General features: G+C 41.0%; 1 protein-coding gene across 2 annotated transcripts in view; it reads left to right on the top strand.

Moving 5' to 3' along the window:
* CUL3 (cullin 3) overlaps positions 1-12,763 on the top strand; it is a 90,863-nt gene extending 78,100 nt beyond the window's left edge. For both annotated transcript variants that reach the window (XM_037029374.1, XM_037029376.1), the window contains 3 exons: positions 2,010-2,196; positions 6,412-6,557; positions 11,058-12,763. In XM_037029374.1, the coding sequence (XP_036885269.1) occupies positions 2,010-2,196; positions 6,412-6,557; positions 11,058-11,189 (465 nt within the window). In that variant the 3' untranslated portion in view covers positions 11,190-12,763. The remainder of the gene's footprint in view (positions 1-2,009; positions 2,197-6,411; positions 6,558-11,057) is intronic.
* The last annotated feature ends 7,725 nt before the right edge of the window (positions 12,764-20,488 follow it).

Raw genomic sequence — 20,488 nt, 5'->3', positions numbered from 1 at the left:
CCATTGAAGTCAGAAACAAGTTAGGGATACCTACCTTTACTACTCCCAAGTTTTAGCCCAACAGATGAACAAGACAAAAAGAAAATTGAGGGTAGAAAGAATGGTTACTCTTAGACTGTTGTAAAGATAAATAGTTAAGCAACTTGAAAGGTACTTGTCAGATATAATTATGACTTAGAGAAACCAAGTACACATCTGGAATCTGCTTCAGAAAACCTGGCTTTTGTATTAGATGCGTGGTCTGTCACAAAGTCGGGTGCAATCTCAGTCTTCGTTTGTGTCGTGTTAGAGCAGTACTGTGGAATTCCCTGCAGCATTGAACTCTGCCAACGTGGAAAACCTCCAGGAAATTGGTAGGAGGATTCATATGGTGGGATCCCACTTATATTCAACAGTAGTACTCATACAGGTGGCATGTTCGTGTGCATACATGTATATGTATGTTTCCATTCGTGTGTGTGTGGCTGTACAGAAAAAAGACATAGAGGAATACATACTGGATTGCAGTGGTTAGTTACCTCTGGGAATGATCTGCAATTGTGGTATTATCCCCTAAGACTGTATTTCCAGTTCTTTGAATATAATTAAACAATAAAATATATAAATAAGTCCAGTTTAGCACCTCTACATAATATAATCAACATTCTAATAATAACACCTGTTTAATTCACTGGGGTTAACATGCGTAATATTTGCAATGTCTAAAATAGGTGGATATAACCAAAGATCATTTGATGCAAAAGTAGTTACATCATCACTAAAATTCACATTTCTCTGAATCCTCCCTTAACCAGACAGTCATTTAGAAAAATCTACACTTGCTCACAGACTCCTGTGAAAAGCAGGCTGACTCTCTCATATTAGTTACATAATCCGAGCATACCCATCTTCGTACCCACCTTACTGTGCTACTTTTGAGAAAGAAACGGCTGTATGCAGTGAATCGAAGTGACAGAACCCAGTGTGCAGACTTGTTGCATCATTCGTCTGTCTAGTTGTGCGGGGACTAAACCATATCTGCGTACAGTTCTCTTACTGTCCCACTGACGTGGGATTATAATAAATTTAAGTTACTCAGTTGATCCTTGAATGAGGTGGAACATGGGGTTCCAGTACCTACACATACTCAGTTGAAAATCCACATAGAACTTTTAACTCTGCAGTCATTGGCCCCTTGCATCCATCTCTCGATTCAACCACAGTTGTAAAATGGTCATTGGGAATGCAAAAATACTCATTCCCATCCAGGGTTGGTCGAGTCTATGGATGTGAAAGCCACGGATGTAAGGGTCGACTGTTTTTACTGAAAAACATGCACACTGTAGCCATGTAGTTCAAACCCATGTTGTTCAAGGGTTAATAACACGTTCATTTTTTCCTGAGTTGCTTTTGTTGTATTTTATTTATCTCATAATTATAGCAATAATATCAACTTCACTTGAAAACAGATTTACTGCTTTTCATATTTAGTGTTAATTAACCAAGTATTTAATTTTTTATTTAGTCATACAGACAATAGATATGGTCACCGTGGACTATAAATTTTGATTGTATGATAGAAGGCCTTAGTTCAAGCTTACATTGCCTCTCTCTGCAAAAGAAATTGCTAAGCAAAAGAGTAGTGTGAGTCAACTTGGAAGGAAGATTGTAGAGTGTGTCTAAAAGTAGCAATTACATGTTGGTTAACACTTTTTTTCCCACTTAAATATTAAAATAGGTCCCTAGTATTCTCTGTAGGGTGATGTTTTTAGATTAAGCCTTCTATTTCCTGAAACAAAAAAGTACATACATGTATGTTCAATATTTTGTCAAGTCACTGTTTTTTCTGGTTTATTCAAATAAGTGAGATTTTAGTGAAGTATCATGAGTTGTGGAATTTTTGGTTGTAAATTACTACTTTAAGGGAATTACCTCTCTAACCACTGTCTGGTCAGTTTTATTTACTAATTAATATGCTTTAATCTTTCAGAAAGTCTATTCATACTTATGTCCATCTGATGAAATTTCAGGAAATTCAACAAGAAACAGACATCCCCGAAAGAGAGCTTGTCAGAGCCCTGCAGTCCCTCGCCTGCGGCAAACCCACACAGAGGGTTCTCACCAAGGAGCCCAAGTCCAAGGAAATAGAGAGTGGCCACGTCTTCACCGTCAACGATCAGTTCACATCCAAGCTGCACAGAGTTAAGATCCAGACAGGTAGGAACTAGAGTTTTTCTCTTAAAACAAATTGTAATCAGTTTGATTTTTATCTTTAAAAAATAATTCTTTTCAGGTGCTGCATGAGACACTGGCTTGAGAAATAAAACAGCTTTTATTGATATGTGTTCCTGTCACAATGCAGTTGAGCCCAAGCACAGTGAGCACTTTAAAAAGTGACGCGGCGTGGCGAGTGTGTTATTTGTGTCCATAGGTTTTAGTGCATGGGGTACAGATTCAGAAACATGCTGCTGTTTCTAAAGTGACTCTTTTTATCTGCTTAACTAATGATAGTGGACGTTTGCCTTTAAAACTGATTTATACATTTCTCAAGATTGGGAGTTGTCTATTTAAAGCTTGATCTTAGATGCAATTTATATTTTGATGAATATTTTTAAGTTTGAAAAATCTTAAAACTCGTATTTTCTTTCTTCAAAACATGTAAGTGACCCTGTTGTGAGCAACTTGTAGTACAACCTTAAAGTTAATAAACATTCTATTTATTGTATATTTAACATAATGTAAGATGTATGTTTTATGTGCATTTAAAGAGAAAAAAGGCCTTCCACCTTTGTTGACACTTTAATGTAGTTTTAAACTTGGTTTTAAAACTGGTATTAGGAAGTTTTTCAGTACTTATTTATTAGAGCAAATATGTCTTGTGATAAAACAATTTTTAAAATAAGATAAAATAGTGACTACAGTTTTTTTACTTTAAAAAATTGTATTTATGTTGTCTGTTAGTAAAAGAGAGTCTTTTTAAAATTATTTTAATGCTAAATATACAGTCAGTTGCCAGAGCACATTGATTCAGGAACACAGTAGACACTTGCGTTTCCCTCTTGACCGTGATTGGGTCCGCGTGCTCCGTGAAGCCGCCTGGCGCATCTCCACTAAAGCCCGGCCTGCACTGTTGAAATCCGCACCGTTGTATCCTCATCATCAAAATTGACCCCGTGTCTCTGGGCCACAGACATAGATTAAAATAAGACAGAGCTGTTACAGTGAGTCCTGGAATAAGATGTCTTTTTTCCCTGGTGTAAGACATACGCTTTTGTAGTTTTGGACAGGTACCCCAGGGGTTGGGTTTCAGGACTTACTTGCCATGTATGATATGCAGCCATGTTTTTGGGTCACACTTCCGGGGAAAAACAATCTTTTGTTTCAATTTTTAATTCAATTTTTTATTTATATTTAGATATTTGTTTTCTGAATCATAAAGGAATTTTAATTTTAGCATTTATTTTTGAACATACTACAGGACAAGAAATTTTATGTAACAAATAATTACAAAACACAAGAACAGATCCAAGGTTTTTTAGGCACTACCAATATATAATGTGCATTCTTATTTTTCCCTCAGAAATTTGGGTGAAAAGGTATGCATTATATAGGGCAAACTCTGATGTTCGCATCCTACATTTGGAGGAAAATGTATGATGACACAAATCTCAATTTCTTAGTCTTATGCTGCTTTACCCTAAATAAATATCTTTGTAATCACAGATTCCATCATGCTCAGCAGTAAAATTGTGCAATATTATTATTATCAAAAAATAGCTGTGGCTGGTGTGGCCCAGTGGATTGAGTGCCATCTTGGGAACTTAAAGGTTGCCTGTTCAAGTCCATGTTAAGGCACATGCCTGGGTGTGGGCCAGGTCCCTAGTTGGGCAGCATGCAAGAGACAAGCGATAGATGTTTTTCTCACACATCAATGTTTGTCTCCCTCTCTTTCTCCCTCCCTTCCCCTCTCTCTAGAAATAAATAAAAAATTAAAAAAAAATAGCCCTGTTGATGGATTTTTAATTTTTGGTGTTACGTGTGTAGTGTTTTAGATCATATTAAAATAGGAATATCGTTATATATGATGAAAAATTTGGATTCCCAGTCAGGGCACATGCTTAGGTTGCAGGCCATTTTCCGGCAGGGGCCAGTTCCCTGCAGGGGATGCACGAGAAGCAACCATACATTGATGTTTCTTTCCTCTCTCCTTCCCTTCCCCTCTAAAAAGATAAATAAATAAAATATTTTTTTTAAAAAAAGAAAAATTTGGCATGATGATCTCCTGGCTATAAATTCTGTAAAGAAATACCATTTTTCATTTTGGAGTGGCACTTAGATTAGCTTGGCACTTAATTAGTATTTTGTGTAAGTTAAAATGTTCTCTCTAGTTGTAAGTATTTTGACCACATAGGTTTTTCTTATGTTGTCAAAAGACCTATTGATACTTGCCTTTTGGAGAAAATACTTAAGAATCATAATCAAATATGTGCTCAGAAATTCTGACCATAACTATTTATGCTGCTTTTTACTGTAGTCAGTAATAGAAATTTAAGCAGAGAAGTTAAAAATACTGCCTAATACACCTTTGGAAAGAACTACATCTGTTGTGATTTGCAGCGACTTCCATAGTTGGTAGATTGTCCCACCACCGCCACTCGCCTTCTTCCTCCATTCCCTGCGTGCGTCCATATACGTGGGCACCCACTTACACAAGCACATATCTTTGTTGCACTTTTTAAGTGCAGAGCACCGCACTAGGCTCTAGGAGTAAGCCCTGCCCTCGAGGTTTTAAAAAATCATAATTCAGTTTGTATCACCACAGTCTTCACATTTATTTTGGATTATACCTATTTAGATGACTAATTTAGATGATTCAAATGGGTTGTTTAAAATATTTCTTTTTTCCCTCCATCTTTTTCTAAAAAGTATTTTCAGATCTACAGAAAAGGTGTAAACACAATGGACATTGTCATCACATATATTTAGGTCATTGAAGATTTGCCCTACTTGCTTGGGCATGCTGCCTTTGTCCTTTCCCTCTCCCCCCATACTGGTATATATCTGCTGCAGCATTTTACAGTTAATTTGCAAACACCGTAACACTTCTCTCCAAATACTTCAGCATATGTATATTCTTAGAACAAGCTATCTTCCCCCGTAATTGTAATAATAGTTCAAACCTGATAAAATTAATAATATCATACAACTACATACTGCCTATGTTTGTATGTCTGCAATTGTATCACAAATGCCTTTCATACCTAATTTTTTGGATCCAGGATTCAATCAAGTTTTTCACAGTAAATTGATTTAAAGCAATGCCTGTCTTTTTAAATGACATTGAGTTTTTTTTAGGAAAAGCATTATTCTGTCTCAGCAGACCATTTAAATCTAACTAATCTTTTTTAAGATGGATTAAATTGGGAAGACACTGAAAGCAGAATCCTCAACCAGGGGACTGTAGTGAGAAACAGCTCAGTGGATTGCTTCCCTAGGACGGTCTTCGAAACCGTGCCATTTGCCGTCTCGGTGACGCCCGTGCCTGAGTCAACAGTGTCCCATGTGGCGCTTTGTGGTTCTCCAGTTTCTGCTGACCAGGAAACCGAAATTTAGTTTCCACTTCTCTTCCGCTTCCTCTCAGTTAGAGCAGAGTTGTAGGAGAAGGAACCTTCTATTGCTGTTTAATTCCTCTACAGACTTGGAGTCTGTAAAGAGTAACAGTGAGACTTCTCCTAAAGACTGGAATATAGTGTGCTTAGTGACAGTGAGATTGTGAAATAAAAAAGGTAGTAGATATATGACAAGAAATTGTTAGGTAACTGGTGAGAGGTACAAATAAATGAATTGTTATGGAGTTTGCTCAATTGACTTTCTAGCGATACTTTTTAGTTAGTTATTGACCTAACTAAATCTCGGCAGTACCCTCCTCTTTAAGCGTTAGGCGGACAGTAGAGCCACATTTTGAGTTGGTAAGACACCAGGTATCCTCTTACCCGAGGTCCTTGTGAGGTTTGACTAAGTATTGAGGTGGTGAAGATCGTGGTTGGCCTGCAGAACTCACAAGCAATGAAAGTGACTAATAAATACTAATATCCTTAGCTACCTTTCTATTTCAGGAAAAGAATCATTATATTCTATAAAAATAAAAGGGTTTTTATTATAATCTCAGTAAAAACAAATTTCTAATATTTAAAAGGAATAATTTAGAATTGCAGAGTTTTATATCACAGCTTGCTACTTAAATATTTATTAAACACTGAATTAGGCACTCCTCGATGTTTACTTGGAGTGAACATATGTGTAGACTTAGGTTGAAATTGGTTTTTTCCCAGTGGACATTACTAATTTGTACTGTTTGTTTATAAACCACGTTTTTTCTTTCCATTACATTTGAAATTACATGGTAATCACATAAGTGTCTTTCTCTTCTAGTTGCTGCCAAACAAGGTGAATCTGACCCAGAAAGGAAAGAAACCCGGCAGAAAGTCGATGACGACCGGAAACACGAGATAGAAGCTGCCATCGTGCGGATAATGAAGTCCAGAAAGAAGATGCAGCACAATGTGCTGGTGGCGGAGGTGAGGGCGTTGGCAGCGTGCGAGTGCAGGACAGGGGCGGCCTCGGCAGTCGGGGTGTAGGGGCGCGTGCTGTGTTCGACTGGTTAAGATGCAGTTTCAGAATTAGGAAACTGCAGGCGGGTGATGCTTATTAAAAGCATGGCACTTGATAATTTAAACATAGCAGTACATCAAAATAGGTGCAGGCTTCAAAACCATGTTTGTAACAAAAATCCTAGAATATTGTCACAGGAAGAGTAAACAAAATTTTCAGTTCTATTTAGTACTTTTGTGTAAAACTACCTTTATGTCTAAAGATAATTGTTAACATTTATTGAGTGTTTACATATATTACAAATTCAAAAATCATGGAAAAACCCAATCAAATAAAGCATTAAGACATCTGGACAACAGGTGGCTGGTTAGTTTTCCCAGGCACTTCCCCTGGGCTGTAAGAGTGGGTGTGTGATGGCAGTGCCTTGGGAAGTAAACGGAGGTAGAGCAGGAGCTTGTCCTTCACGATGTTGGCTCATGGAAAAGGGCAGAGAGCGGTGCTGCGGGGCTGAGGGTAGATGCCGAGCATGTTTATATGCTGAGGGTAAAAAAGGAATGCTTAAAAACAAAGGGGGAGACGATGAAATGAGGGGATAATTGACGTAGCAAAGTCGAGGGAATGGCAAGAGGGTTGTACAGAGCACAGGAGGATGGTAGGTGTGTTAACAGGGATGTGACTGAATATGCTTCTTCCAGAGAATGCAGGGCATGGGGCAGGGGTGCATGTTAGCAAGGGATGGACACCGGTAAGACTGACTGTGTCAGGGGGTGGGAGTTGGAGGAATTTCAAAGTGAAATAGCCGCTTTTTCCCTCTGTAAACCAGGATGCGGAGTTACTGTCCTCAGAAACTTGCTGAACTTGAGTACTATACATTTCTGTATCACTTCTGGGCACTTTGGCTAAGATTGGGCGTAATTTGTGTTAACAGTCTCTTCAGAGATTGGCAGATGCAGGGGGGTGTTGTTTTTGTAACATGGAAGTAGCCATAGATAACAAGTGAGTTGCCAGTGTGTTCTAGTAAAAATTAAGAAAACAGGCAGTGGCGTATATTGGGCCTGAGGACTAGAGTTTGCTGGCCCCTGGTCTGCACGCAGGCTGTGTGTGACAAACGACAACTTACTCAGTGGGGAGCTCAGTAGAAGATTTTGAATGATGTCAGGAATGTTGAAGGGGTGTTTATGGGAACAGAGGGATCTGGGAGTTGTGGGTACTGTCAGGTGTGTGCTGAAAGGAGCCTTTTTACAGCCTGCTGTCATCAAAAGAAGTTACTCCTAGCTTGGAAGAAAGGGTCAGGGGATTAGAGGTCTCAGGTGGGTTGAGAACAAGTTTGTTGACATTGGAACGATACTACTAGAAGGGTGGTAGATTTTAATTGGAGGATGAAGTGCTGGAGTTTCAGATTTCAAAGAATTTAAATTTGTTGTGGCCTTGGGAAGTGAACTGAAAAGTAAAAGGAAAGGAAAAGCAGGCTTGTGGGTGTGTGCTCTGCAGGAGAGGCAGTGGGCTCCTGGGGCAAGTGCGGACTTGGGGCAGCAAGGTGTGGGTTCTCATCTCTAACTACTGGCTCCCTTTACTGTGTTGATGTCAGTTTTCTGCTCTGGCTTATCCTCATTTGAAAAAATTAGCCTACTTCATGGGGCTAAGAGCATTAAATAAATTAATATATACTGACTTCCGGCCAAGATGGAGGCATAGGTGGAAACACTGTGCCTCCTCGCACAACCAAGTTTAAAGACAACAAAGTTTTAGTAACAAAAACACAACCAAAACACAGAAAATTGAACTGTACGGAAGTCTGACAACAACAAACCATCCAGCCAGACCGGTAAGAGGGGCGGAGCCAGCAGCTGGTGGAGTGGGGGTCGGGCAGGAGAACTCGGCCAGACCTACCCAGGAGCGCAGGTGGTGGTTGACAGATCCCAGGTGAGGGGTGGCAACGGGTGGACCCAGTGAGAGTGCAGGGTGGCTGGCTGGCTGGCTGTGGTCACACATTCGCATGCAGATAAACCAAGCAAAGGAGCGAGCAGTGAGACAGACCACACAACCCAGGGCCCCAGCGACAGGAATTAAAGCCTAAAAGAACCAATTGGAAAGCCTTTCAGGGCCGGGGGCCGGGAGAAGCTCCCAGGCTCACAGAGTTTTTGGAGAGACGCACAGGCCTACATACCCGGGAGTCAGCACCAGGGGAGCCAGGTTTGCTTGCAGGAAGCAGCAGAGGGGGCCAAAATCTGAGAGGGGGGGAGGGGGAGAGGGAGGGAGGAACAAATGCCATTGCCCCTCTCTGACCCCGCCCCCACATACAGCATCACAACCCAGCAAATGGGTTGCCCCACCCTGGTGAACACCTAAGGCTCCATCCCACATAGATAACAGGTGCCAACAGACCAAAACATTATGGCTCAAGAACAGCTCAAAGCCCCAGAGCCTATAATTCTAAGTGACCAAGAGATAGCCAGCCTTTCAGATGCATAGTTCAAAATACTGGTGATCAGGATGCTCACAGTATTGGCTGATTTTAGCCACAAATTAGAGGACCATATGAAGGCTAAAGTGATTGAAATGAAGGGAAATGCACAGGAAACCAATAGTGATGGAAAGAAAACTGGGACTCAAATCAAGGGAGTGGACCAGAAGGAAGAAAAAAATGACCAAACAGAAAAGAATGAAGAAATAAGAATTCAAAAAAATGAGGAGAGGCTTAGGAACCTCCAGGACATCTTTAAACATTCCAACATCCGAATTATAGGGGTACCAGAAGGGGACAAGAACAGCAACAAGTGGAAAGCTCATTTGAACAAATAATAAAGGTAGAACTTCCCCAGTCTGGCAAAGGAAATAGACTTCCAGGGAAATCCAGGAAGCTCAGAGAGTCCCAAAGAAGTTGGACCCAAGAAGGAACACACCAAGGCACATCATAATTACATTAGCCAAAATGAAAATGAAGGAAAGAATCCTAGAAGCAGCAAGAGATAAGGGGACAGTCACCTACAAAGGAGTTCCTATCAGACTGTCAGCTGATTTCTCAAAAGAGACCTTACAGGCAAGAAGGGGCTGGAAAGAAGTATTCCAAGTCATGAAATCCAAAGACCTACATCCAAGATTGCTCTATCCAGCAAAGCTTTCATTTAGAATGGAAGGACAGATAAAGTGCTTCTCAGATAAGGTCAAGTTCAAGGAGTTCATCATCACCAAGCCCTTATTATATGAAATGTTAAAGGGACTTATCTAAGAAAAGATAAAAATATTAACAGTGAAAGGACAGCAAACTCAGTTATTAACAGCCACACCTAAAACAAAAGCAAACTAAGAGGACAGCTAGATCAGGAGTGGAACCATAGAAATGGAGATCACATGGAGGGTTAGCAACAGGGGAGTGGGAGGAGGAGAAGTGGGGAGAAGGCACAGAGAATAAGTAGCATAGATGGTAGGTAGAAAATAGATAGGGGGAGGGTGAGAATAGTAGGGGAAATATAGAATCTAAAGAACTTGAGATACATGGTTATAAACTAAGGGGGGGATTGTAGGGTTAGGGGTGTGCAGTGTGGAGGGGAATGAAGGGACTAGGACAACTGTAATGGCATAATCAATAAAATATATTTTTAAAAATTAAGCTCAGTGGATTGAGCGCGGGCCTGAGAACCAGACGATCGCGGTTCGATTCCCAGTCAGGGAACATTCCTGGGTTGCAGGCCGGTTCCTTGCAGGCTAACTACCAGCAGGGGATGTACAAAAGGCAACCATACATTGATGTTTCTCTCCCTCTCTCCTTCCCCTCTAAAGATAAATAAATAAGTAAAATTTAAAAAAAAAAAAAAAAAAAAATTAATACATACAGTGACCAAAACATAGTGCACAGTCAGGCTTTGGCTGCTGCTATAGTTACTGTCTTACTGTAACTCATGTCCCAATACTTAGAATCCTGACAGCAGTTAGAGGAAAGAATGGCAACAGTAGCACTTACTATGCACTGGGCACTGTTGTAAAAGCATCCCGTTTGTTAACTCATTTAGTACACACAGCAGCGTGATGAGGCTGTGTAACTTCCCCAGAGTCCCGGGGCAGCCAGGAAGTGGGAGAGCGGGGCTTCGAGCCACACAGTTGATGTCCCGAGTCTGCTCTTACACACGTCATGCTGTGCTACCCAGATTCTGTGAAGTGCGGGGCACCCCAAGGCAAAATGGTTAAATTGCAAGTGGTCTACAGTCATACTGGTACATGCCAAACGATCTAATCCATTCTAGTGTTCACATTCTGCTGTGAGGAGGCACCTTGTAACTGTCATTGCATCTTCAAGTAAAACCTTTTTAAACTCCCGGCACTTTGGAACTTGGGTAAAGTTTGATCTGAGCCTTAAAATGGCACATCAGTTGCGTTCAGAGGGATGGATTTTTGTGTTGCTATGGAAATGTTACATACTTTTAAAATTTGCTGGTGAATAATAGTTTTTTTTCAACCTTCTGTTTTAGGTAACTCAGCAGTTAAAGGCTCGATTCTTACCAAGTCCAGTTGTTATTAAGAAACGTATTGAAGGACTTATTGAGAGAGAATATTTGGCACGAACACCTGAGGATCGCAAAGTATACACATATGTAGCATAAAATGCGTTCAGAAATTTGATTTATTCTTGGACTGACTGTACCCTTCGCATGGACTGGGAAGTTCTTTTAAATCATTAAATATTAAGACGACCATCTCTTCTATTAAATTACATGTTCTAGACCATTGAGATCAAGCCTTTACTCCCTTTGAGAGTTTTCAACATCAATTGATTGAGCTTCAGGCTTTCCAACGTTTACCCCTGTAGAGATCATCTTTACGTCTCCTCGGGAAAATGTGAATGTGCCGCGTTTTGTTTTCAATACTGTGTGAAAACAGGAAAAATAAAACAGAAATTTAGAAAATGCAGCTCATTAAAATAAAATTGTTGGATTTCATTTCGCCAGGTCTTCAGTGTTGATGTAAATGTGTTTTGTAGTGTTGCTTAGCACTTTGCGCATTGTATACGTTGGGTAACAAAAATGGTGAAAGAAATGGTAGGATTCCCAATTATCTTGCTCTGCTTAAGGCATTTCTTTAGCTAGTCTTGTTTAATTTAAAGGTTCGATAAATAGACAAAGACCCAAGCATACAATTTGAGCATGCTTTATTCTACCACTTGCACTTAATAATCTTACAGCCTTATGACCAGGAACCTTTGTTTTGGGCTCAGTACACACCCTGATTTGGTTTTTCCCTATTGTAATTTGAGATTTCCCAAATTAACTCTTACAATAATTAGGTTTTGTTCTGCATTATCACTAGAGAAAGAAAATATTTTAGTATGTATAAATTGTACAATAATTTTTCGCTGTTGTACTCACTGCTAATAGTGGATTGTATAGGGCAGTGTTTTTATTTCATTTATTGTTGACAGAAATAAATGAATTTAGCATACACATACCCACTAATTCAAGTATGTCAGAGCACAACATTGGCAGCTGGTTATATTTAATTCAGCCCCTTTGAAAAGCACATATGGTCTACACTTTGTTTATAAAATATTGTAGGTTCCCCCTCTCTTAAATATATATATTTTGGTGACGCTAGGGTGCATGTTAATTTTCTGTTTGGAAATGCATTTTAAAGATGCAATAAATATGATTACCTTGATATTTTTTAACAAGATCTTCAGTTCTTGCAGCTAACTGTGTTTTGGAAAGTGATTAAGCAATATTTTTCAAACCTGATGATTCTCGGATATTTAACTTTTGTCCTCCAAAGAGTATCGTTTCATGTTTTTAACGATGTGCTTTGTGCTGGCGATTGTCTCGGTTATCCTGTGCTTCCAACTCTCACCGATGTTTTTTACCTGATTGATCTGCCAAGGATTATAGTTTGCTTTATTTTTAATACCTTCAGAGTATTTTTATCTTCAACTTTATTTAATTTTGTTTCATTTGTTTTCATAAGACATTGTTTCAGATATGTAACTGGGGCAAACCACTATAGATTTCTATTGGATAGAGAAATGAAATGTCACTAAGAAGTTCAAATAACCAGCCCTTCGTCGACTATCAATACTGTTGATACCTTTATTAGAATGTATGTCTCAGAAGATGGTTTCTGTTTAAGTTTATGGTCAAGTTACAGCAATTGAATTCTAATATGGATTAAAAACTCCATATAAATCTTTCTCCCCATGCGTCTTGGGTTATAATTTTCCTTTTAGACTTGCAGATGTGCTCTTACTGCATTTAATTTGGTCTTCATTTGTACTGTAGAAATACAAAGTTTTGATGCTCTCAGTCTGCGTTTTCCACTTGTCCATGATGCAACTAAGATACAAATGAAAACTCATGAACATCAGTCTCAGGTTATTTTCATCAGACTTAGCGGGAAGAGGTCGGGTGTGACGTGAAAGCTGAAGGGTTTCACTTCCTTATTTTTACATGATTGGAATTTCTGTGATAGAAATCTACAGGAAGGCTCTGGTATTTTGGCTTTCAGAAATATTTTATTGCTCTCAATTCCCACTTAAGTGGTAACTAACACTTTGGGAATCAGAATAACTCGGATTGTCACGTGAATAAATATGAAGAATGTAAAAACCTCACTTAAAATCTAAATGAGACACTAAGAAAAAGCGAAGTGCTAGTTTAAATATCAGGAAATTTAAATTTGTGTCATTTTCTCAAATGTGGACACAAAAATCATATCGAGAGTTTACAGGCATACTTAACTCAGTTTTGGAGCACAACTTTGGTATTTGTGCTTCAAAATGCTTCTGTATAAATGAAAACACGTTTCTGAACTGCAGCTGAGCGGGCTGGTTGGAGAAGGCAGCCACTTGCGCTGAGAAACAGTGGCGTCACCTGACACGCTTACATGTTTGTAGCTCATTAAGTATTATTTAGGCTTGCAGTATGTTTTGACATTGCTTTCTTTTTAGCAAGAAGTCATTCATGCTATTTTCAGGGTTTTTTAAAAAATATATTTTATTTATTTATTTTCAGAGAGGGGAGGGGAAGGAAGGGAGGAAAAAAGGGAGAGAAACATCGATCAGTTGCCTTTCACTCGCCCCAACCTAGGGACGTGGCGCGCAGCCCAGACACGTGCCCTGACAGGAGCTAGCACAGCAGCCTTGTGCTTTGCGGGATGGTGCCCCACCCCACTGAGCCACGCCAGTCAGGGCGGTTTTTTCCCCCTCAGTTTTTTAATGTCTTAATTTCAAAGAATAATGCGTTTTCAACATTTATTTAATCCTGTTGATGTGAATAAATTTTGGTGGCTTATACTTGAAGAAATTTAAGGAAGGTGGATATGTAGTTTTCCAACTGCAAAAATGATGTAACCTTTTGTTCACTTGTTAAATTGTAATGCTCTGATATCATTAAGTTCAGGACAGTGTTTACTTTGAATTGTTACATAGTTATATTATTTAAAGATTGAAAATTCATTGCAATTAGGGAACACAGCCTCACAAAATAAAATGTGATTGCAAGGATTCTTTATGTTGGTGAATTTTAAAAGGGGGTGGGGGAAGGGATGTATGTCTCTCCAGAGAATGTATTCGAATCACCTGTGTAGCATCGTATGGCAGACGGGTCCCACTCCCAGTCCCCCAGGGGATGTGATGTGCCTTCTGAGTAAGAATTTATATAAGAACTCTTGCAGTGTGGAGATAAATTAAAATTCTCTCAAAACTTTTTCTGCAGTTGGGATACTTAAATGCCTCAGCACAGTGCCTGGCATGTGGTGGGTGTAGGCACTCAGCACATCTCAGAAGAATGTGCCAAATGATCACTAAATGTCTTGGAAGAAAGTCAAACTTGAGAAATTTTAAAATTTGTACTGCATTATTGGGGGTATGACAAGTAATATTCGCGATACAAGAATTACAGTTTTACTTTCAAAAATGGGAACCATTTGATCTCTGGGTTTCAGCTAGTTAAAAAGTAGAAAATGTAGGCTAACCGCAATGTTGCAGACAGTATTAAATGCTGATTTTAAAGCTCTCTCGAGTCAAGCATCCTGTGGAAAACAGTCAGACTTAACTGCTATAAAAATTCATTAAAGACCCCACACACAGCGGGGTACAGGAATTTGGGTCCAATTCATTCTGGTTTTGAAACCTGTGTTTTTAATGAGTGTTAATGTGTCCCTAGTTTTGGCAGATTCTGGACAGAACTTGATCAGTTGGATTTGGATCTGAAAGTAAATTTTCTTGGCGAGCGTTTTGGTGAAAGTTCATTTTGATGAATTAGAACATGTTCCTTGAAGAACTTGATACTGTGGAACTTTCATAGATCCTGAGCAAGAGAAATTTTTTGTGATATTAGCTGTGCATATCAGTGTGTATGTTTGATGTGAATTGCCTTGTTTACAGAACTGATGGAGATACAGTTTTAACATCTGTGTCCAAATGGTGCTGTTGGCTGTATTAAAAAGTAACCACTAGACTCAATGTTTTAAATGGAATGGAGCTGGAGGTCGGAAGAGACAAAACTTACCCAGAGGGCCTGGCGTCGGTTGGGGGAGGACGTCATCTGCGTGTTGCTCCTCGGGGGCCGAGCAATCGGCAACCAGTTCGTGTAAGTATAAAATGGAGATGCCGTCAAAATCCCGTCACTTCTACCTCTCAGTGGAGGGGAAGGGAAAAGGGAGTGCCTTTTCAACATGAGCAAGCCTGTATGTCCTGTGTTCATCACCTTTTAAAGACTGCCCTCCAGAGTTTGCCTGCAAAGCCATTGCAATAATAAGGAAAGTGTTCTTACTACTTTTTTTTAAGCCAAAATTAGCATTGTCCAAATTTCTAATTGTATTTACCAAACTGACTTGAACTGGTTAAAAAGTAATGCAGTCTAGCCCTGCCTGGCTGGTGTAGCTCAGTGGATTGAGCGAGGGCCTGTGAACCAGATGATCGCGGTTCGATTCCCAGTCAGGGCACATACCTGGGTTGCAGGCCAGTTCCCAGCAGGGGACTCACGAGAGGCAACCATACATTGATATTTCTCTTCCTCTCTCCTTCCCTTCCCCTCTAAAGATAAATAAATGATAAAATGTTTTTTTAAAAAAAGTAATGCAATCTATTCTTGAAATGAGAAGTTGAACTCATTAATAAGGAAGCACAGACTGCTACAGACTGAAAAGCTATTTGAAAGGAGTCACAAGTTCTTTCGTGTTTTAAAACAATTTCCTAGGAAATTGAGGAAATCGGTTTTGAGGAAGCCTCCAAACAAAACGGATGCCTCACGTAGATTTGATTTTGTAGGCCTGTGCTAAGTTCGTGTGCAGCTGGATCTGGGAACCACGGATTCAGCTTGTAAGCTACAATAAAGCATCTAAGCTCCCACCTGGACCGATCAGAAGGGAACATTGATTTGATGTGACGCAGGTTGTGGGAGCTCTGCCTCTGCTGGGTGAGGCAGCGTGTTACAGGTCAAGGCAAGAGGCCTGCTCAAAAGTGGGACAGTTAAATTTCATGCCATTCGTGGCCACAGATCACTATGATCATCACAACCCAGCCAGTCCTCCTCACTGGGGGAGCAACAGTAATCGCGTCCTCGTAGCCACAGGGCAGCCCTGAGGCCCTGCTGCTGGGAGAAACCGGATTTAGAAGCTACGTCCGGCGCTCAGCGGCCTGTGTCCCGTTCGTGTGCGTTTAGCTAACAACTTGAAGAGCGCCTCTAAGAACAAGACAAGTGTCTACTGAACAGTTTGGGACTTTTTCCCGTGGGACCCTTTGTGAAGCAGTTTATTGAGACCTGGGTGACGAGAATCAGTCTGTTGGGCCCTGTGGGGCCAACTTTGTAGGGTTGTGAGCAATGCAAACTACAGTGGGGGCCACAACCACAAGCGTACCCCAAAAGGAAGGAGGCCTCGGGTGGCACTCAGACTCCGTGTCACAACCACCCACTTAGTTGGGCCAGAAGTGATCCCATTAACACCATGCTACCACATCCTAATATACCAGACTGGATTATTTTCAGTAATGAAAATTAATAGAACCACCCATATTTTCTTAGCAGTGGTTCAGCAAAGTGCATGTTTATTTTTATTTTTTCTCTTGAAAAACAAAATTGAGAGTCCTAAAGATGGCTCCTCCAGATTGGTGCATAGAGTAAGGTCTAAGTGCATAAGGAAACCTGTAAGCTCCTCAGGGGACCACGGTGGTTCACACCGAGGTTGGTGAGGCCGGGAGGGCCCCTTCCAGCCGTGCTTTGGCCTCGGTGGGTGCGCTTTGGAGATTTCTCACTAGGCATTGCTGTTCTCGTGATCCTGGCCACAGGAACCACTGCTTCAAACCGAGTAGACTTCTGTTTAATGTTGACTTTTTCTATTCCACGGGCCTCACCCGTGAATCCAGGGGTAGATCTGGGTGACAAATGCCACTACTGCTTCTGAGGGAGACGCTTCTCTGTGTAGCTCCTAGAAAAATCGGGGACTTGGATTTACCGAGGGAGCCGCAGGCAGCATTCTGTCACTATAGTAGCTCCCAGCGTCACATAACCTGTCTGCAAGTCCTCGAGCAGTGCCGACTTCATGCCAACTTCTCAATATGAGCGTTCGCCTGTGGAACGATGTAAGGTCCCCCTTCTGTACAAGTGTTTTGCACAGATATATGTGTATGCATATATGTATATACATGTGTGCAAATTTAGTAAGTATGATGAATGACATTCTTTAAAAACTACTGGCCAGCTGGCTAGATTGGTAATTTGCACTATAAATTACTCCTAGGTACATAGTTCATCCAGTGAGAAACTACACAGTAATAAGTAAATCCATTTTATTTCACTACCTTCACTAAGAAGCTGTTATTAAATATCAATAAAATTCTATAATAGGAAAAACTGCACACGTACTGGTACATGCAGGCCTCATGTAGACAATGCTGGGAAATGTGTTTACTAAGAAACAAGTGTTTATAAGTTGATTTCTCATGGCTACATGTTATCAGATATGCTGTAAATAACATAAAAAGTCCTAGAAATGCATAAACCTGTAAAGATGTCTACATATCGTATATAAAAATGTTACATCTATCTAAAGCAGTCAAGTATTTACACAATTTATATTATTTTCACAACTTACGGTGTCATTTCTGCAACTGTGTTACATGTGTTGGCACCTTTTTTTTTCTTTTATTTTTAGAGGGGGGCGGAGGGAGGGAGAAAGATGGAGAGAAACATTGGTGCATGAGAGGTTGCCTCTCGCAAACTCCCGGTCGGCCTGCAGCCCAGAAGTGTGCCCTGACTGGGACTTGAATCAGTGACCTTTCGGTTTGCTAAAGGGTCCGCGGCCTCCCTGCCGGTCCAGTGGAGTGAGCCTCCATCCTCGGTGTGCATTGCTGGTAACTGGCGCCTTGCTTTTGAGAGAGAGGGAAACAAAATAACCGCCCCACTTCGTGGGAGGGCGTTATTTGCTAGGCAGTATGGGTGTGGATTCTGAAGTGTAGGGGAAATCTAACCTTCAGGATGACATGAACCTGCACAATATAAAGTTGCCTCTCGCCGTTGACTTCTTTTTACGGAACTTACTGGGGTGACCTTGGTTGATAAAATTATATAGGTTTCAGGTGTACAATTCTGTAACACAGGATCTGTGTACTGTACTGTGTTCACCACCCCAAGTCAAGTCTCCTTCCGTCACCATCTATCCCCCCATGACCCCTTCTGCCTGCGCCCACCCCCTTTCTTCCCTCTTGTAATCACTGCACTGTTGTCCGTGCCTGCGTGGTTCTTCCTTTGCTTCATCTCTTCAGCTTTGTCCCCCAGTCTGCCAGACCCTTCCCCTGACAGCCGTCCGTGTTTTCTCTCTGTCTATGAGTCTGCTTCTGTGTGGCCTGTTGGTTTATTTTGTTCCTTAGATTCTACATGTAGGTGAAAACATACAGTATTTGTCTTTCTTTAACTGGTTTATTTCACTTAGCATAATACTCTCCAGGTCCATCCATGCTGTCATAAATGGTAAGGTTTCCTTTTTTATGCCCAAGTAGTATTCCATTGTGTAAATGTACCACAGCTTTTTGTATCCACTCATCAACTGATGGGCACTTGGGCTGCTTCCAAATCTTAGCAATTCTAAATAACGCTGCAGTGAACATAGGAGTACGTATATTCTTTCCAATTGGTGTTTTGGGGGTTTCTTCAGATAAATTCCCTATAAGCAGAAATGCTGGGTCATAAGGCAGTTCCATTTTTAATTTTTTGAGGAAACTTCATACTGCTTTCCACAGTGGCTGCACCAGTCTGCATTCCCACCAACAGTGCACAAATCTTTAAATGAGATTCCCAGGTGAGGGGCTCTGCTCTTAAAACAATTCTCAATTCCTTTGTACCCGCCATCTGCTGAGTGGTGGAAAAATTGTTAAATTCTGGTCCAGTTGAGATTGATTGCTGTTTCATTTAAAGCCATAGTATATGCAATCTCTAGGCTTAAATCGGTTTGTGAGGGGCTAGCTGCAGTCTTGTGCTTCCTAACCCCCTTGTTCCTTTCTAACATGGTCTCTGGAACATGGTGGGGACGGCAGTTGCATTGCATTGGAGGGTAAAAGGAGCCCCTGATGTCTCGAGGGATGTGCGCTTGGCCTGCTGAGAGGTGGTGGTCCCATCCTATTCTGGGCGTCTTTCTGGTCCATCCAGGGGAGTGATGACTTCGTAGTCCATTCCTTCAGGCTGCATTGGGGCCCAGCTGCCCCCTTCCTCTTCCTTCCTCTTGCCTCGTCACCCTCCCTGTGATTTTCACCAAAGCTGAGACCCTAACTCGGATGCTCCCTGCCAGCTTCAGCTCCACAGCCCACTGGGAGCCTGTGCCTTTCCTGGCCGTCAGCTCAGCATCGCCCACCTCCCAGGATCTGAGCGAGGATGACTGGTGGGGGCACCGACTGAGACCCTCCTGTGTGAAGCTGCACTGCCCTCCCTCCCTGGTTAGAGCAGGGCTGCCCTGCAACTCAGCCCCAGCGGGAAGCTGAGGCCTCCCTGGCCAAGCCGAGGCTCCCAGGGAAAGGGGCACTCGTTGGAGTCCCTCCTGCATGTTCCTGTCTCCGCTGGCCTCTTCGTCTTGTCCTTCTAGCCGTCAGCCCCCAGGACCTCTTCCTCCCTCCGGTTAATATCTCCCCCACCACTGATCCCACCTTCTGGCTAAACACCCCCACCGGCAGACAAGATTTAAAAAAAATAAACTTTGAGAGCATTAGTGCTTGCTTTCTTTTTTTTTCTTTTTTCTTTTTCTTTTTTTTTTGCCTAGCATTTGATATATTAAGTAGAAGCAAAGGAATTGAGACATTCCTTTCTTTGTTTTCAACTGGCTGTCAAGCATATTTGCCTATTGTCTTCCTGCAAAATGTCATTTAAATGTCATGTCAGAAACTGAAAACTCGGTTCATTACATTTTCTCTCTACAAATGAATTTTATTAATTCTCATTTTTCAACATCTCTTCATGGCAGATGAACATCTCAGACTCAAATTTGGAAAGGCAGAAGAGGAAAGCATATAAATTTATTTAAAAACATTATCCCATGTGTGACAGAAACTTTATGGTTACATCTAGATTGTTCTCATAAGGTAGTTACTAAGTGTACAGGTGGTAAAAAAAAAAAAGAATTCTTTAAATAGGAGTAGCATAATATAAAAAAATAATTCTGGTAAAATTTTCATTTTACTGTCACTGTTGGTCAGTAAAGCAAGATAAGATGTTAATAAAAGGATTTTTTTTATTTTTTTTAAACATTTTTATTTATTTATCTTTAGAGGGGAAGGGAAGGAGAGAAGGAGTGAAGTATCAATGTATGGTTGCCTCTCGTGAGTCCCCTGCTGGGAACTGGCCTGCAACCCAGGAATGTGCCCTGACTGGGAATCGAACCGCGATCGTGTGGTTCGCCGGCCCGTGCTCAATCCACTGAGCTATGCCAGCCA

Source organism: Sturnira hondurensis, unplaced genomic scaffold, assembly GCF_014824575.4.
Source record: "Sturnira hondurensis isolate 20B ecotype Veracruz unplaced genomic scaffold, ASM1482457v3 Scaffold0020237, whole genome shotgun sequence".
In the NCBI taxonomy this organism is placed as follows: domain Eukaryota; kingdom Metazoa; phylum Chordata; class Mammalia; order Chiroptera; family Phyllostomidae; genus Sturnira; species Sturnira hondurensis.
The sequence above is the reverse complement of the archived record's forward strand: the minus strand, read 5'-3'. Positions and strand labels throughout refer to the sequence as shown.